This window comes from Megalopta genalis, chromosome 10, assembly GCF_051020955.1.
Source record: "Megalopta genalis isolate 19385.01 chromosome 10, iyMegGena1_principal, whole genome shotgun sequence".
NCBI lineage: Eukaryota > Metazoa > Arthropoda > Insecta > Hymenoptera > Halictidae > Megalopta > Megalopta genalis.
Genome location: NC_135022.1, coordinates 13756254 through 13782573, shown reverse-complemented (window position 1 = coordinate 13782573; position 26320 = coordinate 13756254). Strand labels below are relative to the sequence as shown.

Genomic DNA, 26320 nt, shown 5'->3' with positions numbered 1-26320 from the left:
CAGACCTGGGATCTGGCAGGACGATCTTCTTGCTGGCACGAGCAGCCGGGGTGTCCCTGCTATTCTCTATGGCCATCAGGTAGCTGACGTCGGCCAGCACCGCCTCGAGGTCCGCCATTTTCCTCGGTGGTCTCTAAAATTTCTCGACACCGCTCTGAACACACCGCTCCGCCCGGAGCTGTTTTCCCACGACGACACCCGCGGCTCGATGGCTGATAGTGGACCCGTCGTCGTTCTCACTGTCGCAACGCTGCCGGTGACGCGGCCAACAACGCCGACATTCTAATCGAGCGACCGTGTTCTCGACCGTGCACGACCGTGGGCACACCGAGGTCCGAGTCCGCGGCTCTGACAGCTCCGTCGGAAATCTGCGCGCGCGATTTCCAACGAGCAACTACCTCTACGAACTGTGTGTATCTATCGGCCGTGCGGTTCTCTGCTCTCACCCGCGCAACTGTTCACCGTTCACGCGGGTGACGCGGCGTCGATCATCGGCGCGTTCATAACCGCGGAGCCTTTCAGCTGGCGACCGATTCGAATTCTTATCGAAGGCACGAGTTTCTATGCGATCGTTCACATCGGAGGAACGGAAACATCTACGCAGCGTGTACGCCTTACCGACTCTGACTTGCCTCCTCCGACTGCCAACGCCAACGAACTCCGAAAACGCGAGTCTGCGCGTGGCAGTCGCTAAGTTTGTCGCCTGTTTCGCGAACGCGACGCCCTCTAGCGGCGGAACGATGCGCCTACGTTCTCCTGAAAATATATTCGTAACTTCGTACGATTTTCGCGAGGATAAGTGCTATTTGTGTTTTTTAGCCTGCTGAATTTTAATACGATATCGAAAATTCGGACAGTAAATATCAATCGTTTTACGATATTTGGCTGTGCTAGATTGATGATGAACTACTAACAATAACAACTATATCGAAGCGAACGAGTCGTAATATTAAGGAATATATGAATGTATGAAATGCACAGATTTTGTAGTGAAATTACAGAGTAATGTATGCATTTCATACGTATATTATGCATTATGTATACATACAACACCGAGCTGGGCGTTATTCCGAATAATACTCGAAGTGTTATTCGAATAATTTTATAATTTTAAAGTTCGACAACGCGTTTATTCGAAGATTTATTTAATATTCGAATCAAATTTGATTCGAAGAATTTGTTCGAAATACAATAACATTTGATAATAACATTTGATTCGAACAATTTATTCGAAATATTTTTCGAATAAAATTTTATATCGAAATGTTATCGGAGTAAAATTTTATATCGAAATGTTATTGGAATAAAATTTTATATCGAAATGTTATTGCAATAAAATTTTACATTGAAATGTTATTGGAATAAAATTTTATATCGAAATGTTATTGGAATAAAATTTTGTATCGAAATGTTATTGGAATAAAACTTTATATCGAAATGTTATTGGAATAAAATTTTATATCGAAATGTTATTGGAATAATGCCCAACTCTGATCCAATACATATACAGGGTGTACCATTTGAAGTTGACATATGCAATTATCTCGTAAACTATAGTCCGATTAAAAAATTGTTTCAAATGAACCTTACCCTGTTTCGAGGGAGGCCATTCTATAATGATCGCAAATTGTTGCTGGGTAGACGTGCTACTGAAATTTCAAGGTGACTTTGATTTTTTTAAAAAATGGAACAGTATATTTTTTTACGTAAGCAGATAGTGCATTTGATGATAAATTTTAGTACAAGTTCCCAGGAAGGAAAGTGGAACGTTTAACGAAGATTTAAACAACATTAAATAACCTTGAACCATCTTCGAAGTCCAAAGTGTTATATAGTGCTATTTTCATGAACTTCGAATGTTAACAGCTCATAACAACGTTAACCAATGCCAATGAAATTTTCAGTACGCATATAAGTTATATCGAAACCTATAAAACTTATCGTTTAAATTTTCGTTACAAGCTCAAATAAAAAGGTTGAAACAATATCTGTTATATGTTTTCAAATAATTCAAAGCATTTGATTAGATTTTAGAGAAATTATTGCAGTTTAAACGGTGCGTATGCACTTTTATACGTTATAATATTTATATTTATAGTTAAATTTAAGATGGCGAATATAAACATCTGTAAAAATATTATAAATTTTAATATAAAAATATTGAGTGTGAAATAAAAGTATTGTTATCATATAATTATTTATTGACGGGGAGCATTGAGGCGCACTATTTGATACTTTAAAAAAACATTAAAACATTTTGAACACCTTAAAAGTAGGCAAAAATCGGGCGAAATGTTTCGATTGGATATCATAGTTGATATCTTACTTGAAAGCATGAATATTGTTAAAGCAACTCTTTCGATGACTATCATAACTTTTTCTCTGCCGTTATATTATAATATGACAGCGATTTAGGATAGAACGAGGCGGGAAGCACAAGATTTAATTAAAAAATATTTTGTGTCGTTTGTGTGCGAAGTTCATCTTCATAGTATATATTTTAATGGTAAAATGTTCTATGAAAGGTATATTTCGTTTATTATTGTAATATTTCTTTAAGGATAAATTTTAGCTTGACATGATTAAAGATGTTATTATTTTTGAGGTATTACGAAGCACGAGAAAAGAAATATATATAATATATTAAAGAATTAATTAATAAAGAAATATATAAGAATTATTAAATAATAATTAATAGTAAATATACAGAATAATTAATAAATAAATATATATATATATATAATTATTATATATATTATATATGTATACAATATATGTATTTCAGCAGCTTTCTACTGCTGCATGCTTTGAAAATTTCATTTTGGTCAATTTTTTAGGAAAAGGTACGTTTCGGAAAAGGGAGCATAGTGCGCCATTCGACCTGAATATGTTGAATTTTCGCAGTATTAAATCTACAGTTTATGTCGTAAATTCTGGTAACGTAATGTATTAATCTGTGGTTTGTTTTAGTGCGGTCGCGTTAGCTATGGTATCATTAATGACCACGTGATTTACGGAATCAACATACGTGGTAGGTATAGAGGGTGTCCCAGTTTTTTTCGGCCAAACGAAAAAAATGGAGAAAAATGTCACATGAACATAGGCTCAAAAATGCTTTATTAAACAATTATAAGAAAAACCCGAAATAATAGTGGACTGATTTTCATTCGATGTAGAAATATATGTTAATGGTATCTTATCTGTATTTACTTATCCAAGCTATTCGTTCAATTTTTCATAGACGTTTACGCTGTACTTTCAAAAAATTCGAATTGCAGCTGACGTATGCAGATGAATATTACCAATCAGTCTCTTGTTATTTCGTATTTTGCTTATAACGTTTTAGTAAAACATTAAAAACTTCGTCTTATTTCCGCTCGCAGAATATGCTGATAACGTTTGACCGAAAAAATCTGGGACACCGAGTATATGTAAATACGTCGTTAATATGTATAAAGCTTTACAAGGCAGAAATATGGTATTTAAAGCGTTGAATTACCAAAGCCGCATATGTTGTTTCTAATATTACCCATCATTTATCCGAATGTACGAATTTATTGTTAAATCTTTTGCGTGAAATGCTATAAAATCTTTGCGGACTTGCAATATTTGTCGACTATTTATCTTCGATTAATTGAATTCTTACAAGTTATGTTCAATATATCAAGACTTTTTAGATTAAACAGAAAGTTTTTTTAAAACATTACGTATTTTGGCTTGAGCTTTTAGGAAAATATCAAAAAAATACCACAACGGTATTTTAGTTGTTAATTTTCGATGCATTCAACTTCAAATAAAAATAAGTCCGTTTGTTTAACTTGACATTTTACTTGATATTTTTCATTGTTTCAGACTGTTGAATGTTTGGATAGAGATGCATCAACGTCGATTGGATGAATGGAGAGAATATAATAAACGATGCATTTCAGCAGAATTGATGTTTCCAATAAATATGAAGAAATATGTCATTATCCGAATCAACTACAGTGCTTAACTTTGTCTAAATTATAGCAGACTTTATGTCAGATTCTGTGATTTCTTGTCGTTGCACAACTGTGGAATCATATTAAAGAACGGAAATTATAGTAACACTTTGACGTACGCGCTTGCGATAGAAATAATTTGGTCCGACGCGCCGGTATTTGCTTTCTAGTTGTAAACGCGATGCCAGTGTAGTGTAACCGGCACTTTGAAAATTGATTGGGGATAGATTAGCAGCAAACATACTAAAGCGAATGAACGACAGTATTACGAAACGACAGATAGAAATAAAAGGAAGATAATAACAATTTAATGTAATGTAGAGAAATAAAATAACAATATAGCTTAACCGTGGTTTAGGAACACTAAAAACTTTACTGTGAAGGTATGGATTAAGATAAAATTATTATATAATAAGAAAATATTTTCTCGTTACGAATTTCTTTACACGTTGCTATTATTACATATTTTAATTCTAAGACATTTCTAAACGACTTTTTCATATTATACATTATGAATTAAGAAAATATTTATGTAAAAGGAAGATAATAATAATTTAATGTAATGTAGAGAAATAAAATAACAATATAGCTTAACCGTGGTTTAGTAACACTAAAAATTTTAATGTGAAGGTATGGATTAAGATAAAATTATTATATAATAAGAAAATATTTTTTCGTTACGAATTTCCTTACACGTTGCTATTATTACATATTTTAATTCTAAAACATTTCTAAACGACTTTTTCATATTATACATTATGAATTAAGAAAATATTTATGTAAAAGGAAGATAATAACAATTTAATGTAATGTAGAGAAACAAAATAACAATATAGCTTAACCGTGGTTTAGGAACACTGAAAACTTTACTGTGAAGGTATGGATTAAGATAAAATTATTATATAATAAGAAAATATTTTTTCGTTACGAATTTCCTTACACGTTGCTATTATTACATATTTTAATTCTAAGATATTTCTAAACGACTTTTTCATATTATACATTATGAATTAAGAAAATATTTATGTAAAAGGAAGATAATAACAATTTAATGTAATGTAGAGAAACAAAATAACAATATAGCTTAACCGTGGTTTAGTAACACTAAAAATTTTAATGTGAAGGTATGGATTAAGATAAAATTATTATATAATAAGAAAATATTCGTTGCGAATTTCCTTACACGTTGCTATTATTACATATTTTAATTCTAAGACATTTCTAAACGACTTTTCATATTATATAATACATTATGAATTAAGAAAATATTTATGTAAACACCAGAAAATGTATGGCTGTGCCATCTGATGACAAGATTTAGAAATAGAAGAAGAAAATTGCAGCGAATTGTGGTTTTCTCTATTATCAGCAATGCATAATATCAGTTATTTACATTCTAAATATTAATATTCTAAACATTAAATATTCTGAATATTAAATACTTTACTTTTATTTTTAGTTAAGTTCTTGCCGAAGAGCTGCAACATGGATTGCAGTCGTTTGTAATAGGCTAGTCTTATGCACGAATACATTTCCAAATAATCAATATTTGAAATATTAAATTAATCGTAGACACGGGGTGATATAATATGTTACAAGCTTTTGTACTCAGATTTGATTGTGGAAGACACGTTACGAGGTTATTAATTTGTTATTATTGGATATACGGTCAGACACAAATGAATGTCGACATCCTTTAAAACGGCATAACTTTTTCAAAACTGAGTTAAACATAAATAATTTTTTAGTAATGATTTTGAAATCATTTTCTTTTTAGATGAGCCTGTAATGAAAATTTAAAAAAATACGTTTTATAGATTTTGATAACATATGTATGCTGAAAAATGCATTGAAATCGGTTGCCATTAATGCAAACAATTAAAGATCGCGAAAATTGCAGTTTTGTCTCGACTTCTTACACTTTTGACCAATACCTGTCAGTACTTTCAACATTTGCAATTACAAAGACTTAAAAAGCATCAGTTTTTTTTCTTTTTTTGTTATTCCAAGTAACAGCAAAATAAAAATAATCGTCATTGTGTGATAGGTCAGCCCTTCTGTCATCTAAAAAAAGTTCAACTTGTTTAGTCTAGTTTTAAAAAAATTATACCGTTTTAAAGGGTGTTTAATTTCTTAATTTTATGTTATGTTGTAACTAACATGTTTTCATTTTATATAATCGACGAATTAGATGGGTTCTGGACCATAGAGCTCATGGGTTCGAAACTGTGCTAAGGTAGAATCAAACGTGTCAGAGATCTTTGTTATTTATGCGGCCTGGTTTGTGCATAAATGGATGCATCGAAAACAGGTCGTGGACGCTGGGCTGGCCGATCTCGTATCCTCTCTGATAAATTCTCGTAGAGATATGAGATCTTATAAGATCTTATATGAGCCGTTTATATTGAAAGTGGCATAAGTCACTTTGTTTTTAAGTCGATATATTTAAGGGTTTGCGTTTGAACACGTTTCAAAATATGGATGCTAACTTTCGAGAAGATTCACTTGTATTTGTTATCTCAGGACACTGATATTTTTCTCAGTATAAATAATTGCGTATAAACATTAAAAAATCATCACTTTTCATTACGGTGAAGTGACTTATGCCACTTTCAAAATAAACGGCTCATGTATCGAAAATAATACATAACTAATAGCAGTACAAATTTCGATTTTCTAATTCTTCTTGCAAGATTTTTAATCTTAAGAATATACACATATACACATATGTATATGTATATTCAAATACCTTATTGAATTCCTTGAATGACAACTTGTATCGTAACCATGTAGTCATGAAATAAATTCCTAATGTCGGAATGAAGTCTGAAGTTATCTCGATTTCTATGCTACCCTAATCTGCACATATTAATTCCGTATCGATCGTCAGTTTTACGTTTACAAATTGTAGTTAACCTTAAATTCGTTGAATCAATAATACATTAGAATGACTGCTTTGTCACCTGGTAAAGTGTTAGATAAAAATTTCTCCAGTCAGGATTTCATATGAAATGGTACGTATGGTAAAGCTTTAGTCAACTCGATTTATGACGTAACACTTATAAGACAAATAGATCATATAAATTCTTTTTTATTGTATATTTATATATTGTTTTCTTCGTTCTCATTTATAAAGTTAAAATGCTTCGATAACGGAAATATTATTTCAACCGGTTTTCCTCCTTCCGCCAATAGCATCGGTGAGAAAGAGTTTCCTGTAAACGATGGATCCCCTGTTAAATTCCAGCCAAGACAGCAACGTCGGCGTACCATCGCACGATCGAGTTCAAACTGATGGCAATGTGACTATCCTCAGACAGCTGTACGCAAATTTAGTTTACCTAGAACTACCAGAGTGGTCAAAATGATTGAATACAATACATGAACGCAATTATACGCGTGCTGTAATTAATGTCCATTGAAATTTCAATATAAGTGCTTTTGTAATGTTTTAAATCTAAATCAAATCCCGTCAATTTGATCGCTTGGTGTTTCTAGCGTTAAGTAGAATAGCTGGCATAAACGGACAAACAAAAATTTACTTGAGTGGAATACTATATAAATACTACATAAATACTATATAAATACTATATAAATTCTATATAAATACTATATAAATACTATATAAATTCTATATAAATACTATATAAATTCTATATAAATACTATATAAATACTATATAAATTCTATATAAATACTATATAAATACTATATAAATACTATATAAATACTATATAAATTCTATATAAATACTATATAAATACTATATAAATTCTATATAAATACTATATAAATACTATAATATATAAATACTATATAAATACTATAATATATAAATACTATATAAATACTATATAAATGCTATATAAATATATAAATTTCATTTTCTTCGAATCTTTTCTTCTAATTAATTTGATTTAACCTATACCTTTTTACCAAAGAAATTTAAGATTCTACATGCTTACGAATTCATTTTCCGAATTCTTCGATCGACGTAGCAATGTCGTTTCAGAGACACCGATCAAGATGTTCTCTGCATATGTTACACGGAGGCCCGTGACTTCCTGGCAGCTGGACTGACCGACGGCACAGTGAAATTATACAAACTGAATTCCGAGGCAGATGTGTTGACATTGCGGGACACCGAGATTATTCAAAAACCGAGTCCGACAACAGCGGTCAAGCATAGGCCTGTTCATAAATCGCATCCGATCAAGAAAACAATAACAGCAACTTGTTAGTAACATTTGAAGACATAATTCACCGTTCGCCTCGTGTCCAGTGTGTCGACGCAAAATTAGTATAAAGAAGTTTCAGTAAATTAGCATAGGCCTGTTCATAAATCCGATCAAGGAAACAATAACTGCAACTTGTTAGTAACATTTGAAGACATAATTCACCATTCGCCTCGTGTTCACAGTGTGTCGACACAGAATTAGTACAAAGAAGTTTCAGTAAATTAGCATTTAACGAAGCAAACTTCTAAATGCAGGCAAATTGTGAGAACTTCAACGAAGTTTGCACTTTTAACAATTTTAGATGCTAACGGGTGCGTGAAATGTTGGCATTATCCGACTTCCCAATGCATCTACACAATACGGGAGAAGAGGCAGACGCTTGGCTTGTCTTATCATTCTCATTTGCCGAAATTCGTCACCACTGGGGACGATGCGAAGCTTTACTTGTACGACGAAGAAACCAACACGCTGGAGAGAATATTTCAAGCAAGGTTTACTGCGATACACTGTGCTTGATTTCAATTTTTTTTTAGTTTATATATTTCTCTGAGACTTGATTTATCATGCCTTACCCATCGAATGATAGGCTAAAGAATATTTTGAGGGTATAGAAATGCCTCTATATCGTGTAAAAATAATTTGTTTATTATTCGAAATATCCAGAATAGGTGAGTCTTACCGTTTTTGCCGTAAGATGTAAAAGAGCATCCTCTTTGGGGTACCCTTGTTCCTGAAAATATAAAAGCAGTGCCATTACTCGTAGTGGCAAAACCACAGACCAAACACCAGAGTAGATAGTGCACAGCACATGGGTTTCCGTGCCACATGTTCTGAAATACCGACAGCATTGAAAATGAGAGGTTCTTTCGCGCCCTCTGCCTAAATATTCGGTTGGCAACTAAGTAATTGCCGATTTCAGTTATAGATGTCTTTCGCTCCCATTTTTATGATATCCGTAAATGTTATATTATAAAATTATTATTATTATTATGTTATTTTTTATTATCCGCGAATGTTAGCAACTGGACAAATTGAACGCAGCGGTCAAGGAAAAGCGACCAGAATTGGTCAATCGTAAAGGTGTCATTTTCCACTAGGCCAAATACGTCTTTGTCCACTCGGCAAAAATTGATGGATATCGGTTGGGAATTAATGTTACACCCACTATATAGCCCTGATCTCGCGCCATCGGATTACCACTTATTTCGATCCCTGGACAACTCCCTTCGTGGTAAAACTTTTAACGACGATGACGCTGTAAAATCTCACTTAACTCAGTTTTTGGCCGAAAAGGATCAGACTTTCTACGAGCGTGGAATTTTCAAGTTGTCAGAGAGATGGCAAAAGGTCATCGAACAAAATGGAAAATACATTACAGATTAAACTTCGTTTCAAGTAAAAAAAAATTTGTTACTTCATTGAACAAATCAGCAATTACTTAGTTGCCAACCCAATAGAATAGTCAGCCAGTGAACTGCATAAGACTGTAACACAGAAATGTGTTGTTCAGACTTTTCAGTCTATTCCTGCATCTTGTCCGAGGCAAAACGCGCAAACAAATTTACCGATAGGTTCAAAAATCTGCAGTTGATAAATTGTCTACTAGTTCGAGCGTTTCGCCACTACGTGCAATGACGGTAAATTTAGATTAAATGGGTTTAATACAGCGGCGCCACCTATGTCAGAATTGAAAATCTTCAAAGTTATCATCTTGTGGTTAATCGTGGTAGTCTGACAATTTTGCGACTACGAGTAACGACGCTATTTTTATATTTTTAGGAGCATATGATTTATGTCGGATTTTACATGATATCTTATGACTTTCGTAACAATGAACTAGCTTTTTTGACACGAAGCTGATACAGATAAATTCCCTGAATATCTCTACACCTTCAAAAATTATCTTTTAGACTATTTTTCATCTATAAATCCTTACTGCAGGAGTGTGTGTGTTACAGAGCATGTCGGATAATTGAAATTCTACCCGTATTATGGTTTCGTAGAAGCATTGAATTTTGACAAAATATTATATACATTTATTCTACAGTATTTCCTAAACGTGGATATTTGTCAGGGTATCGATCCAACATCAATATGCGTTACATTTATATTAGATACACTCGATTTTGGTATAAAAACTGATCATTCAGAAAGCATATTTTGTATAATTAACTTACTGATGGAGCATCGAACATATTAGGGTGTCCCATAAGTTCTTTCCTTTTTTTCTGATGCGAAATGGTTAGGCGATATTTGTTGTTTAAAGTTGATTTGGGTCGAGTTATATATATAAACCGTTCTGCTCTATTACCTTCTTCCATCTTTCAAGAAGCCTCATTATGCCGTCTTTCCAAGATTGTTGAGGCTTATTTGCAAAATATTGATCAAGGTGCGTTTTTATTTCGCTTACGAATTTCAACCGTTTTTCACGGAGAGAATTTTTTCACGAGAAGAACAAGTAATAATCGGATGGAGCAATGTCTGGGGAGAACAGAGGATGAGATAGAACGTCTCGATCAAACTGCAATAATTTTTGTCTTACGACCAACGCAACATGCGGTTTTGCGTTGTCGTGATGAAAATTTGACGGTGTGGAACTTCGAATCGATTCACATATCCCATCTTGATTAACCCGAGAAAGATAACCTACGTCGCAGAGGCGCCTGCGAAGACTGTTGATTTTTGTTAATTTTTCATAGAGGTCTAGTGATTTAAGTTTAAAATTACTTAAAATATAAAAAAATATAATATAAATGCATTTTATTTTTACAATAATGCCAAACCTTTAAAATGACTAGATTAACTTAAATTAATATCCATTGTTAGTATAAAATTGACGCCTTAGAAAAGCATGCGCCTCTGAAGAGTATGGTTATCTTTTACGTACGTTGTCATATGGTTATCTTTCTAGGGTTAAATGCGTATGTACCGTTGTCCTGGGTATGTTAGCGGCATCCGCTATCTCGCGCACACTATATCGCGGATTTTCAGCGAGCATATCTTTGATAAGGTCCGCGTCCGTCGTTGTTGGACGGCCGCTGCGGTCTTCATCTTCCAAATCATAATTGCCAGCTCTAAATCTCTGAACACGTTCGCGACGGGGCCTGAATTCACTGGCCGCACCGTGGGGCGGGCTTGTTTTTCGTGCTCGATCCCATCGGCCGGGCTGAGCCCCCGGCAGTACACGAACCATTGCCGCGTTATAGCAATTGACACGTTCGCATTGGGCCTGTATTTAGTGGCTCCGCCGTGGGATGGGGCTGTTTTTCGCACTTCCTCCCATCTGACGACGCTGATTTGAAATAAATCATATGCTACGTGTGTCAACATTGTGTGTCTTTTGAGAACATAAAACGATCGAAATAGAAAAACATATTTTTGTTTCTGTCGAAGCTACGCCCAACTATTGTTGGTAGATCGAAAAGTATAACAAAATTAACATTCTATAATAACTTATATAATATTTTTGCTCTGAGGTAATGTTCTATATATATCTCAATATTTAGTTGGACTACTTTTGAAGTAATCCAACGTCAGTACATGTATTCTAACCTAATTCCAAATCGAATTTCAGTCAAAAATATTTGTGTATACAATGTTTTGAGGAAATTCACAAAAAGGAATAGTTCTCTTATGTTTATAAATATGTAAATAAATTTGTTAATTACAATAATCACCTTTTTATTAGATTGACACCGGCGTGTACCACCGGTGGCTCATCCCGTCCCATAGGACAGACAAGAATGTACCACCCGTCGCGAACGTGTTAAACCAATCGCGGACTGTCCTAATAGTCGTAGAACCATCACCGTAAACGGTACAAATCTCGTTTGCAGTGTTCTTTGCCCTATCACTTTTTTTAAAGCAACGAAGCATAACATGCCGCAAACGCTTCTTTTGGCTATCCATATTGAACGGCGTAGAAAAAAATTGTATAAGGAACTTCGTCACCAACGAAACGTACTCTAAAAGAGCTTCTGGGATGACTGAAACCGATACCCTAAACAGCCAAGAGGTAAGTCCGCGCGTTTATATAAACACAGCCAGTTAGATTCATTAACCCTTTGCACTCGAATGGCGACTCCGAGGCGCCACTAAAAATTGGTGTGTACCATTTTTCAAAATCATTCTAAGAGCATCGGACTTGTTTCTACTTAAAAAGAAACTATTAAAATTGCATTGTACTTGTCAACAGGCTCAATCTCATGCGCATAAGTCGCAATAAATTATATAAAATAGAACTACTGTAGATCAGAAATCGTGTTTTGGATTTCGAATTCGAATAGCTTCGACCGCAAAGGGTTAATAGCGCGGCGCGGAAAGAACTTATGGGACACCCTAATGTTTGCGAGGTGTCGCTGAAAGATCGTAGGCGACAATGAATCCAACTCGTCGGAGAATTTAGAATGTCGCGTGTCTCGGAATCAGAAAAGATCGTTCTCTCGGTGTGAATAAACTTCAATCAGAAACCATTTATTTGACACATAACAGTCTTAGCGTGATCGCGCCGAATGAAAATGTGGGACAAGTTTCTCTTTTTACAATTGTGTAGTACGTTCACTTCGCGGCTAGCATAATGACAATAATAACAGTTCGAAGGCACGAAGAGTTTAGAGCCCTGGGATCAAACGAACGATGCCAGAATTCTTACAATGTGGATGCTTTGTTCTCGTTCTACAGCGATCCTTTTTCCCTACTAATCTCACTCGCAATTGCTTAACACGTTCCGTGCCGAGCTTTTTTTACTCGAATCTTCACACTTTGATATTTTACTAAAACTTGCTGTATTACGTGCAATTATTAATTCTCGTACACATAACAACGTAACAAAAACTTATCAACGCCCATTCTTGCGGTGGAAATTGATCCTTCGGTTCTAAATTTCTTGTAAACAATTTGTTCAGTTCACTAAGTAAACATGCAAGCGTGTACCATCGATGGTACACGTGGCACGGAACGTGTTAACAAATTAAAGGCGGGAGTCGTAGTACTACGATTTACCTCGACTTCTCATAAACATGTACTTTAAAACATTTCTTGTAATTAGTGTTTAGTTCTTTTCTAATATTTCTTTCAGTTTTTTAAGAGTTTCAATAAACTTTTTCAAGTCTCAATTTTTTTACGATCACACAAAATATCGCCCGCTCTAGGACGAAAAACGAGGCGGGGCGGTCGCCGCGTTACCTAGCACGCTTTCGTCAAGATCCCCCGCCTTTAATGTGTTAATCATCTACAGCGAATATCTCTGCAATGTGTGTCTCTCCTTCTCCGTTTGCGAACGATCTCTCCCTCCCTTTAATTCCACAAATAGCGATTAGTTTCATGTATGTACAGCAATTCCACCATTTACCACGACTACATACATATATTTACAATTAATTGTATCACTAGTAATCTCATTGTCAGTTTTACGTTCGTTTCAACCTGTGATTATCTCCACGATCATGATTTCGCTGACGACCGCCCGGTTTTGCAGCGTTTCGCTCTACGAGATACGTTTAGAATAAGTTTTAGATATATATTTTAGGGTACTCTTCCCGTTCCAGCGACTCATTGGAAGTCATGGACGGTCACAAGTCGAGGGTTTTCTGTGCGTGTTTCAACCCGAAGTCGGCGCACGAGCTGATCTCCGGTGGCTGGGACGACACGATTCAGTTCTGGGATACCAGACAACCCTATGCGCTCAGACGCATCTCCGGGGTACATATGTGCGGCGATGGGCTCGACATCACGAAAAACGGCAAAGAGGTATTCGCACGGAGAGTTGTCCGTTGCTATATGTATATATTTACTTAGCGAGACGAAGAATATAAAATAGAGCTTTCTTCGAATTACGAAAATAACTGTGCTTGGAAACCTGACGCACCTGTGAAAAGTTGTCGGACACGCGTGTGTTCTATCATTAAAATTGCAGCAAGCCTTCACGAAGCACTCGAACGAACGTCTAACCTCTATTTTGGTTGTGTCTGGTCCGTATGAATTTTATTTTTGACGTACAATCGAGCCGTTCATTTTGAGAGTGGCATAAGAGTCATTTTACCGTAATGAAAAGCGGTGATTTTTGTCATGTTTATACGAAATTATTTATACTGAGAGAAATATCAGTAGCCTGAGATAACAAATACAAGTGAATTTTCTCGAAAGTTAGCATCCATATTTTTAAAAGTGTTAACCTTTTTTAGTACTGTACAGAGTCTGATACTGTATATACAGGGTGTCCCACAAATGTCTCGCAATCCGAAAGTGGCGGGTTCCTCGGTCCATTTGAAGCAACTTTTTCCTTTACAAGAATTTTCTCCGAGGCACCGTTAACGAGTTATTAACGAAAAACAGTGACCAATGAGAGGCGAGCTCGGCTGGCGCGAGGCGATTGAGCCAATGAGCGGAACTGGGCTGCGCGCGCTGGTTGGCTGGGCCGCCTCGCGTCAGCCGTACTCGATTCTTATTGGTCACTGTTTTCCGTTGATAACTCGTTAACGGTGCCTCGGAGAACATTTTTGTAAAGGAAGAAGTTGCTTCGAATGATCCGAGGAACCCGCCATTTCCGGATTGCGAGACATTTCTGGGACACCCTGTAGACTGTTGTAAATCGATGCGAAGACGAAAGAAGTGTGAAACAACGCATATGAAAACGATTATTTGATTCGAACGATGACCGAGTGAGCTACTAGAGCAAGCCACTATAGTGGCGCGTCGTGCCTAAAGGGATAAAACGTAAACCCTTAAATAAATCGACTTAAAAACAAAGCGACTTATGCCACTTTCAAAATAAACGGCTCAATCAGTTCTTGAGAAGCATTTTCTTCCAAAATTGCCCGACATCCATTTATTTTTTTCATCGTGCCAAGAAAAGTTTTCCCTAAATCGAATATTGTCTTCGCGTAACATAAATTCTTACTATACATCGAATGTCAGCATGATAAAAGTGACCATTGCGGTTACTATAAAAATGAAAATCCTGGATACGGTTAAATAGAGTAGAATCTGATGCAAAACGATCGAAAAGCTCTAGAATGCATCGAAGCTAGTGCTTCTATTTGAACGCGAAAACATCTCGAGGCTAACGAGTGTAATACAAATAAGCGAACTCCCGAAATCAACAAGAAGAAGCGCGACAGTTTCTGGACAAGGACAACATCCGAATAGTTGGAAACATTTGGTACAATTCGAGATTCGAACTGTGTGTTTTCGAACTTTATTGCATTACAGCTTACCTCGTTACAGCTCGAGTTCGACCGACACGAAACGAGATTACGGGGTCTAACGATACATTCTGCGAACAGATCGTGTCCTGTGCTTGGCAAAGGGAGAACCCTATTCAGCTGTGGGACTACGGCAGCGGAAAGTTGCTCGTGTCACTGGAACCCGACAGCTACTCGTCGTTGCTTTATTGCGGGAAATACGTGACGAACATGTTCCTCGGGTGCGGGGGCGCGGACGTGAATCTCTTCAGGGTGATCGACTTGAGGTCTCACGCTGTAAGTTCCGGCGGATGTCCGCCCCTTTGGATTCTATCGATGATCGTTAACGATGTTGCCTCCTCTTCGGTGACACAGACTTTGGCGATGGTCAGGAATTTGGGCGGAGGCACGTACAGCATGGACATAGGCCCGGTGAACCCGAAGCACGCGAAGAAAACGAAAACGGCCACCGTGGTGCCGCAGATCGCGTTCTGTGCCGGTAGACGGATCTTCGAGATAGACGCTCAGCCCGGCTGACGACGCCCCGAACATTGTCTCTGTGTCTACACCTTGTCCCTGAAAATTAAACGTCTGCAACGACAGCCAAAACACTGTGCTCGTTTTTCCCGTTGTTCAACGTCTGGTGAGTAGCCGGTCGTAAATACAGAAAACAAGAAGAAGAAGAACTGTGGTCTCAGAGGACGAATCGTTCGGATCGTTTTATTGTTTCTCTGTTCGGCGAAGATGTGGATGATAAAGCAATACTTCGTCCGCCACGCGGTGTTTCAAACGCAAAGCAAAACATTTTGCCGAAGTAACATTTTTTTTTATTCTAATATAATGTGTTACAGTTTAATAGCATTCGCTCTCAGGGATTGTTCTCGTTTCTCAAATACCTCGTCTGAGAGACAACAGCAGTTAGAATGAACGTATGAGAAAATTATTTGCAAAATTATCTCGGTAATAAAATATATTTCTACACACACAGTCATCGCGGTGCATCATATCAAAACGAGCCTCGCATTCATCATCATCCGGGGGTGATTTCGGGGGGTGGGGGGGGATGGGTCGGGTGTGATTGGGAGGAGTATAAAATTGGTCAACATGGCTTTGCGAACGCAAACAGAACGAGCGGTCCGATGATATGTCTGTAAACGACGACCTTGACATTTCTTTTATCTCTCTCTCTCTCTCTCTCTCTCTCTATTTTTTTCATTTTTTTTCTCTACGTTTTCTCGATTTCTGGGAATGCACGACGCAGCATTCCCAAAAGCAACGTTCCTAACGAGGAACAAGGATCGTTGTGCTTCCTCGAGTCACAATGCTCGAATCCTCGCCGGAGAATCGTAGTCATTGGTTGGTAAAAAAGCAGTACAGTCAACCGAATGGAAAATCAATCGGGTCGCACGACGATGCCGCGATCGTGGGTGGGTGTGGGGTGCAAAGTGTTACAGTTGATAATTCGATTGGTCGAACAGAGGCGCGCGTCGGGCCGTTCGAACGGTCCTGGCGCCTCCTCCGGGAAAATAGAGGGTTTTCGCTACCTTTTTCTCTCTTCTCGCATACAATCTCGTGCACCATCCTAATCACATCATTTGCACTAAATCACTAATAGTTATAGCTTAAACATTACGTCGCTCCGAGGTCTCCATTTCTCGTCCCCGTTTTCTTTGTATTTTTGTATACAACATTTTTCTCGCTCGGCGCCTCGGCAAAATCACAAAACAAGACGAAAGGAGGAGCCAGCTTGGACGTGCGCGCGCGGACCTCGGACCTTTCGTTCACAGCCTGACCGAGCCGACGCTCCTCTCTCACCTTCGGACGCCTTCAAGACTGGCTCCGCCTTTCTATTTTTCTTTTTTTCTTTTTCTTTCTCTCTTTCATTTATTTTTACATGACGTCCCTCGCGAAGCATCACGTTTGATTCCAAGCCCATTAGGTCTCTGACGACATGTCGTAGGAATAACAGTTTCCGTGTCTTGAATGAATAGTATTGTACAACCTTAGGTTAGCGAAACTGAATGTACAGTATTTCTATGTAAATATCCAAAAGCATGTAAAATGCATGGATGGTGCAATAAATATCTATTTATCTATCTATTTTTTCACTGTCTCACAAAACTGATGCAATATAGAAACTTTCTGTATCATTCTCTTTCGTTCTATCGTCCTCCCTTTCATCTTCTTTTTGTTACAAAGATTTTCGCCTCGCGCGCATTCAATTACCCGCCAACGCCGGGTGGAACGCGAAAGACTGATGATAATAATATCCCCTATGAAAATATCATCATTTGTATCGTTCGTTTCGACAGAAGCACGTGCAACAACGTAAAAGCACAATTTTGCAGGTACTAGAGATTAACAAAAGCCGACTCGAAGAACATGCGCATGTACATCGGCCAACATTCAAGAATTTTTCATAAAACGCGTAAATCGCACCAGCTCACAAACATCGATCCACAACGTAGATTAAAACGAGACTGGGGTGATAGAATTTTTCGCATTTAAATAACAACAACAATAGCAACTAATTTCGTTCTCTCAAGACATTTATTGCGCGTTACGGTAATGTCGTTGCGCTTGAAAATTTTATTATTAAACAAATACCGCGTAACTAAAAAAAAAAAAGAAAAAGCGTTAAGACCGATCACAAAAAAGGAAACATAGTTTCGACCAATGAAAACATAAATATCATCCGAAAACGATCCCTTCGAAACCGTATTTTAAAAATTGCACATATTTTTAAGATGCTTCTCCATTGTTACCATCCGATCGTTGCGTGAAAAACTTTTTTTGTTCGCTTTGCTAATAAAACTATTATCAACAGTCTTTCGTGACGCTATTATTCAAAAAATTCCTATGAGTGATGATGTTACAGAGGGCAGTACAAGTTTGCAAATTGCATTTGTTTAAAGAAGTATCGAAAAAATAGGTGACCTGTCTTTATCTAATTATCGCGGAGTGTAGTACAAAGACTCTCGCGAGCAGCAAAGAATCTTCTCGCAACGGGTTCGCTGGCCAACAAAACAAAAACGAGAACTTTGACAAAGACAAGCTCATAGCTCGCAATGGACTCTAAAGGTCCTTCGACGCTCGAGATCTGCTCTCTGTCCGTGATTTCGAGCGAAGTATATCCATCTGTCCGCGATGGATCCCCTCATTAAGCGCAAATACGAGTTACAGTTCACAATTTACAATTTACAATAGCTCAAAAAAATCCCCGTACACTTCAAACCACTCGAGATTCTTTTCTAAGCCTTGGAAGGATTACACCACTAATCGATACGTACAAGGCTTTTTTTTTTAAAAAGAAAAATGCATTTGGTTGAAATCGCGAAGAAACTAGTAAAGATCATCTTTGCGACCTTTTAATCTCGCTCTGTATCGAAAATTCAAAAGCAGGTACATTTTATGAAATTACGTGTACATGTTGGAAGTTTTATCGAAATTAATTGTTACAAAATAAGTTCGTCTGATTTAGTGCGGCTTTTCCTAACACTGGTAGTGTGGCTATGACAGATTTGTCTCTATGGCAAATCCTAATTTCCTAATTCCAATTCCATTAACACAATCACTTTGGTTTAGTTACATGTGTTAACCGCTTTTTTAACGCCTGGCAACACCACTCAATTTTCAAAAACGTTCATTGCAAAAATGTTCATTGAGACGCAGAGACAAAAAAGCCGTACACAAAAAACAATATGTATTATTTTCCTCGTAAATCCTGCGCGAGTTGCAATTTCCTCAAGATTTTCTATATACACGCGACGTAGCAAGTCGATCCCAATAAGTTCTTGAGGAAAAACTCAAGTGGTTTGATCCGCTTTTGAAAAGTCGCCGCACTTTAAGGAGCGTACGGAGCGTTTTTCGACAGACTGCAGAGGCACGACAGGCAAAAACCCGTGGCGAGAACGTTCGGTGCTTCACACACGCTCGGCAATGGTGGGAAGCGGATACAAATCCCCGTCGATTTGTCGTCGAGTTCGAAGAGGACCATCCCCGACTCGTTGGCATCAGTAGAGATCACACAGTTTCATCGTGGCCACGTCAACATACCTATGCATTCAGGTACGCGCGCTCAGATTTCCCGACAGCGGGAGAACGTATCCCCCCTCCTCCCCCCCGTTTTACATGGTGTTGTAAACCGGACTATTATGCCTAGGCCTGACCTGCAGCCTGGCAAGAGGATGCGTCCTGCCGTGCTGTTGTTGCTTCTTGGTGATCGGGACGACGCTGGTCGAGGGAACCGGCGGCCTGCCAGGTGCTTCCGTCGTCTCGGTGAACAAAGAGGACGACAGGTTGATCGGCGCCGACCTTCTACTGAATTCAACAGTGGCTTTCGACTTCCTCGAGTCCGGCTTCACCTGAAACTTGCCGACGAGAACGCGGACCGACCGGTCCTCCGTGCTGTCCTGCGACGACGCGGCCGGCTTTTCTTCTTCTTTGGTTTCGGACGGGGCCTGAATCTTGGATTCATTGTGCGGGATCACCGGCGACGAGGGCAGACTTCGGATCTTGACATCCGACTTGGTGGACTTCGCTTCGAACTCCTTCTTGAGATTCTTGACGATGCCGGAGGTGCTTCGCGGGCACTCGGCCTCCGGCGAGTCGTCGACAGGCAGACAACGCTTATTGTAAATCGACTTGTTATTAAGATTCTCCAGAACCATCTTGTGATGCTTCACGGAAGGACACTGAGTGGTGTTGACGACGCAGGGGCTGGAGGTCTCGCTCTCCGATCTGCAGGACCTCAACGCCGCCGGGAGGTCCGATTCCGAGGAGAGCGAGGACGGCTCCGGCGCGCTCGTCGACAGTCTGCCGACCTGACGGATCGAGGGAGACGAGATGTCGATTCCCCTAATGGGACTCGGCGAGTTTCTAACAGTTCCTTTCGCGTCGACCTTAAAATTATTCTCTTGGCTAGGCGAGGAGTCCCTGCTCCGCGAGGTAGGGGATCCCGCCCGGTGCAACAGCACAGGATTGAACGATTCCTCCTCGACGGGCAGTCGCTCCTTGCTCTCGGGGTCCGAGGTCTGTGTGCACACGCGCTTTACCGTTCCCGAGGATGTGTTCTCCTCGAGCTTCTGCTTGGTGCGCTTCACCGTGCCTGGGTGCCAAGGTATCTCTTCCTTGTCGTAAGGAAACAAACCGCTAGAGCCAAGGGGGTCCGATGATCGTAGGTCATACGAGCCCCAGGAACTGTTCCTCGACGGTAGCGTCGCCCAGGAACTGTGTACCGAGTTGTTCTCCAGGACCACGGCACTGTCATAACTGTTCCACGAGCTTTGCCGGCTCGGAGAGTCCCTCGTGACCGGTTCTCCGTGCCTCTCCTCCCGGTCGAACACTCTGTCCACCTGCGTGCTGAACGGGTCACCGTCTTTCCTCGGTTTCCGGCCCGCCGCCACCGCTGCCGCCGCCGCCGCCGCTATCGCTGCCGGGCACATCGTCATTATCGCGACACACTCACTTTCCGCACTCACTTCGTCGTTAGTCTTATCGTTACTACACAAATTGGTACACGTTGCATCGGACGATGCAGTCCAGACTAGACATTCACTATTGTTACCACTCTCCGTTTTCTTGGCTGGCTCCTTGTCACCGGGGTCCCAGACGTCCTGTTTCGCCTCCGACGTCTGCTGCGCTACCAGACCGTTCTCCTGTACACCGGCGATCGGGCTCTGCGCCCGCGGCTTATTGTCGCTGTCCGAAGTCGGGGAAGACGGCTTGCTGTTCACACCTTCGAACTGACTCGTCAGGTTCAGCACCAGACCTTTCCGCTTCTGCCCTTGCGTCTCCAGCTTGATGATTCTATTCTTGACGCTCGGTATATCGGGCGAAGGGCTCGGCAAATGAACGATCTTGTTCTGCGAAACGCTGTACGACTGACCGTTCCCGAATGGCATCAGAACGTTCCGTGCCTCCTGAGCCATGTCCGACTTCTGGTTCGTAGACCGGAGAAGATCCTCCCGAGTCACTTCCGTGCTTCCGGTCTTGTCTATGCTTTCCAGCGACTGTGACAGCGGAACTGCAACGAAATTCGATGGGATTAGCAACTGTGGGCAAGCGTGCTGCGGATCATCTTAACAATCTAGTCGGACTTTATTCAACGGCAGTTTATAAAGCTATGGTATTCTGATGTTTCTTAACTATTGACTCTATATCGTCTAAACTGTTTCTCCTTTTTACTTCAGAATTTAATGCAATATTATATAAACATAAATTAGTGTTTCACGGTGTAGGATAAAATTAACAGAACGAAACATGCGCTGTTTGAATTAACCCTTTGTACTATAGATTTCATACATAATCTAGAAAATACCAATGCCAAATGGAAACAAAATTGTATTATTTCATGACAAAAATCTGGGAATGAAAGTAAATGAAAAAATATAAGCAACAACAATTCTATTAGGGAAATGTTAAAGATGTAGAAATGCTAATTAAGATAGCTATCAAGAACCATAGCGCAAAGGGTTAAACGTACTTCTCTGCGCAATTAATAATTTTAACATATGTACTTTTGCTCGCCCACCAGAGAATTATCGACAAATCATAAGCTTACTGCAATACTATATGATTCAAACATCTTTCCACGTATGACTTTACAACTTGTGTGTAGAACAATTGGGAAATACCACAATCTTTCTTACGTACCAATTTTGGCATTACTCGTTGATGCGAACCAGCAAATTATGTAACTAGTGGGAAAAGTCAATTTTGAGTCTGTCTCCTCTTTGTAGGCGTATTTTGTTGAAGTTCAACATCTCGGGAACGTGTTCTTAAAATTGTTCCGTTAGACAAAAACCAGCTAAATAACATACATACTGTAGAAACTACAATCTTCAACGACACATTGTTCTCCCGCAGTTTCTTCAAGTTTAACATTTCAGAAATCTGTTCCCAGATCGTTCTCTTCGAAACCCAGCAAAGTAGTAGAGAAATACTGTAGAAACTACACGATCTTCTACAGCACAATGCCATTGGATTTTCTTCGAACTTTTCTGATGTCTTAAACGTGTTCCCCAATTGTTCTGTCAACGAGACAGCAAAGTGTAATAGAACTACTGCAGAAACTACGATCTTCTACGTCTCCAAACATACTTCTCAATACAGGGTGTTTCAAAGTTTACTAAGCTCCAGGAAAATTGCCACATCTTCATGACCTACCGTCAAATAAAGTGATTAAGAAAGTGACGAAGCGTGAAGGTAGCATGTTGCGAAGCATTACATACCAGAAGGTAACATATTTTCAGTGGTGGTCAGATTCGGCGACCAACTCTTCGGCCTCTGGCTCGTTTTTTTCAGCTCGAGCCCCGACACGGTTTGCAGGCCGCTACCTGCGTTACCCGACTTCTCTTCCTTTTTCAGCTGGTCCTTCGTCGACGTAGGTGACTTCAGGTTCGTGTCCGACTTCGATCGTTGTAGCTTCTCCTTGTTCTTCATGGCGTCCAAGATACCCTGGTAGGTCTCCAGCTGCAGCAGGAAGCTGTTGTTGGGCTTGATGCAGTTCCGCTTCTCCTTCACGTGTTTCCACGCCTGAGAGAAGTCCCAGTTGTACGCCTTCATCGCGTACGCAATCACCACCGACGCGGATCTGGAGACACCCATTTTGCAGTGCACCAACACCTTCGAGCCCTCTTTCTTCGCCTTGGTGATGTACTTGAACGTGTCGTCCCAGTGTTTCAGTAAGTCCGTCTTCTCGTCGTCGTAGACACGAACGTTCAAGTACGTGAACATGCCCGGAAAGAAGTTGTCGATCTCCCTGGTCACGTTCAGGATGTGCCTAACGCTGGACACGGAAAGCGCATAATTACTTCCAGTGAATTTCAGAGTTCAAACGTCCGAAGATAAGGTTTTCGTAGCGTCTCTTTTCAGGGATTTCAGCGCTTACGATTTTGCTAACGGTTAACCCTTAGAGCTCTATGGACGCATATATGCGTTTGGCGAAAGTCATCCGTGTAGCCGAAGGCCGCATTTATGTGTTTTCGCTAAGTCATCGGCCTGGACTAAGGGCGCATATATGCGTTTGTCGATTTTTTTTTAATCATTATGCAGTTATTTTCGTGTAAAATTAAAATAAAATGCCTTCCTTAGGTAGCGGTTGGGCAATATTAGGGTGATAAAAATCCCCGGGAGTTTCCGAAACGGAAATCCAATTTTACGTCCCACTCTCTAACCAATTAGATTTCAAAATAATTACCTGCACCGTCACCTTCTCGCGACTCAAAGCACTCGAAACGACTCAGTCAGCAGTATCGTCTTGTATAATTTATTACTATAATTTATTACTGTTCGCGCCCCTTGAATAGTCACTTCAGTGTGGCAAAAAAGTATTCCGCCCCCAGCGATGGTCAGCGACAGCCGCGCTCCGTCCCTACGAATCGTTTCGGCCAGGAGTACTCAGAGCTCAAAAGGTTAATCCTTCACAATTTTTGAAGGAATACTCTGACCCGAGATTATCCGAGTCACCCAGACCCAGTTCAGTTTTCAAACAACTCTGTCACTTGAAAACTAGCAACGGACTCAAAAATTTCGGAATATAATTTGAACGTTCCCATCGTTTCCATTATTAGAACTCGTTATCTCATTTCCAAGCATATTTATTTAATCGTTAATTTCATTCTTATCACTTTCACGAAGTGTGGAACATTTTGGCCCAGTGTGGCAGCAGAGGTTTAAAGGTACAATTATGTAATTGTGTAATGAACACATAAGAAATTACATAAAACATAAAAATTACATAAAAATTACAAAACACAAATCACATAAAAATTATGTAACAACGAGTACAGTCGAACCTCGATTATCCGATCCTCCAATGTTAGAATTCTCTGTTATTCGCATACGTTTCAGCATGTAACTGGTCAAATTTAAAGCAGTGCACGTGCGAACAGATTTAATGCATAAATAAATAAAGATTAATTTTGGTGCTGTAACTGAGTAACTGTTACATTATCCGAACATTCGTACGACTGTGCTTGACTCAGAGAATCGAGATACTATTGTAAGTATGCGTAAAAATGAGATTCGTATCTATATATATATATATATTATATATATATATATATATATATATATATATATATATATATATATATAATTTTATAAGTATTTAGAAGATAATAGAGATGGAGACTGCAGGAACCGATTCAGAAAGTATTTCACGACACGAACGCTCCGCGAAATTGGCATTGCAGATTCGGAGATTTCATACGTAACAAAGCTAATAATTATAGATTTTTATGTAAGAGATTCGAGGGCGATAAGACGAACGTACCCATTCTTTTGGAGCTCCTCCAAGTTGCTCGCGTTCCACTCGCTTCCTAGATAAACATGGTCGAATATTTCAGTCGGCGCGTCCATTTGACCCAGAATGGTCAGCATTTCCTGATCGATGAATGGCTTAAACTCCCCGAGATCCATATCGAGATCTTCCTCGAGACGACCTCGAATGTACTTCGAGGTCACCTCGTCGAGGTCTACGGACATCATGATCTCCTTCAACGTCGACCGGATCACGCGTTCAGTCTCGTCCCTTTCTCTGGGCCTATTACAAACAGAATAAAAACGTTATAGGTATTTATTGCTTATATATTAATATATATAATATTAATTATTATTTATTAACGTTATAGGACATTTTCAACATTCGCACGCTCCAAGTTAATCCTTTTACATATCGATCTTGCGCTCTAAATTAATCCTTTCGTAAATCATATTCAACTTTGTTCACTGCAAATTAATACTGTAAATCGTTATTCAACATTTTGCTAATCAGATTAATCGTTTCGCTGGACTTATTCACCTTTCTGCAAACGAGATTCACCCTTTCACAAATTGAATTTACTCTTATTTTGTAATTAAAATTGTAATTAAAATTCATATTATATCTCAAAATTGAATGACATTTTATGAATAATTATCGAAGATTGTGGAAGATTAATTTAATTTGTATCATTTAAAAATTGAATAAACGACGGTCAGTTTTGATCCATGAAGGGATTAACTGTCGATGCAAAACCTAAATGTATGTACTAAATCAACAATAAGTCCACAATGTTTTTTAGACAATTACACATCGTAACATTTTTTTTAGAATGTACAGGATCTGCCTTGTACCTTATTCAATTTTACATTCTAGCATGGCCAACAATGTTTTATTCGTAATCTTGTATTTTAAACAAATGCATCGAATCACAAATCCATCATTGAACTAGTCAAAATGCGTGGTATTTAAAATTCTCTTTAACAATTACAAATATTTATAATACTCCGATGTCACTTGAAGCTCGAAAATAACCGTTCCCGCGACATTCATACTATAAAAATTATAACTGCTCGAATTGTTCCAATGTTTTAAAAGAAAATGTGTTACTCATAAAAACGAAAATTAGTTCCTACGTTCTCGCTTAGTTTAATATTACTAGACTGCAGATTTTATGAATTATATATTTTGTATAGTTTGTATGATTTGTACATTTTGTAATTTTTGTGTATATATTGTATAGTTTGTAAGCTTTATATATTTTGTATGTTTTGTGTGTGTGTGTGTGTGTGTGTGTGTGTGTGTGTGTGTGTGTGTGTGTATTTCGTATATTTTGTATACTTTATATATTTTGTTATAAACATAACAAAACACGGGTAGGAGAAGTACAAAATTATAATAACCATATTTAGATCAACCCCCCCCCCCCTCACCAATACACTTAGCAAATTTTTATTTTGCATTAAGATCCGCAGTTTAACTATCACAAAAACATATTTACAGAAACACACACAACAAAAGTGGAATTAACCTCCGATCTAATTATAAATAGATTATCATCATGGAAGTCGTTATCAGAATTAATTGGTAAGGGAAATGAACGTTCTATATTTATAAGTGTGTATATTTCCACGTATATTGCACGATCGCTAA

The 26320-nt window shown here is 38.6% G+C and overlaps 3 protein-coding genes and 1 long non-coding RNA gene across 17 annotated transcripts in view; 2 read left to right on the top strand and 2 right to left on the bottom strand.

The window, feature by feature from the left end:
- Gprk1 (G protein-coupled receptor kinase 1) overlaps positions 1–610 on the bottom strand; it is a 67417-nt gene extending 66807 nt beyond the window's left edge. For 2 of the 5 annotated variants that reach the window (XM_033469659.2, XM_033469660.2), the window contains exon 1: positions 6–610. In XM_033469659.2, coding sequence (XP_033325550.1) covers positions 6–118 — 113 coding nt within the window. In that variant the 5' untranslated portion in view covers positions 119–610. The remainder of the gene's footprint in view (positions 1–5) is intronic. The other 3 variants (XM_033469662.2, XM_033469661.2, XM_033469658.2) reach the window with 2 other exon arrangements.
- Positions 611–687: 77 nt separating this feature from the next.
- On the top strand, positions 688–6807 carry LOC143260128 (uncharacterized). Its single transcript, XR_013034237.1, has 2 exons — positions 688–3031; positions 3853–6807. It is a non-coding gene; the product is annotated as an uncharacterized LOC143260128 (long non-coding RNA).
- Positions 6808–7058: 251 nt separating this feature from the next.
- ssh (Protein phosphatase Slingshot) overlaps positions 7059–26320 on the bottom strand; it is a 176091-nt gene continuing 156829 nt past the window's right edge. For 4 of the 9 annotated variants that reach the window (XM_033469994.2, XM_033469996.2, XM_033469995.2 and 1 more), the window contains 4 exons: positions 24680–24949; positions 22635–23191; positions 10399–21427; positions 7059–8951 (listed from right to left, as the gene is read on the bottom strand). In XM_033469994.2, the coding sequence (XP_033325885.2) occupies positions 19530–21427; positions 22635–23191; positions 24680–24949 (2725 nt within the window). In that variant the 3' untranslated portion in view covers positions 7059–8951; positions 10399–19529. The remainder of the gene's footprint in view (positions 8952–10398; positions 21428–22634; positions 23192–24679; positions 24950–26320) is intronic. The other 5 variants (XM_076524764.1, XM_076524768.1, XM_076524765.1 and 2 more) reach the window with 5 other exon arrangements.
- LOC117220229 (uncharacterized) lies at positions 7208–16389 on the top strand. 2 transcript variants are annotated; one of them, XM_033470001.2, is made up of 6 exons: positions 7208–7305; positions 7996–8219; positions 8523–8712; positions 13768–13969; positions 15505–15699; positions 15778–16389. In XM_033470001.2, exons 1-6 carry the CDS (start codon positions 7208–7210, stop codon positions 15937–15939), a joined length of 1071 nt encoding a protein of 356 aa, XP_033325892.1. In that variant the 3' UTR covers positions 15940–16389. The 2 variants fall into 2 exon arrangements, with proteins under 2 accessions (XP_033325892.1, XP_033325891.1); XM_033470000.2 differs by having other exon boundaries at positions 15505–16389.

Excerpts from the sequence above, each read along its gene's own strand:
- LOC117220229 (XM_033470000.2), top strand. The coding sequence starts at position 7,208 with ATGGATCCCCTGTTAAATTCCAGCCAAGACAGCAACGTCGGCGTACCA. Across the intron at positions 8,220-8,522 it reads GAAAACAATAACAGCAACTT|ATGCTAACGGGTGCGTGAAA; the intron begins GTTAGTAACATT and ends TAACAATTTTAG. Across the intron at positions 13,970-15,504 it reads TCACGAAAAACGGCAAAGAG|ATCGTGTCCTGTGCTTGGCA; the intron begins GTATTCGCACGG and ends TTCTGCGAACAG.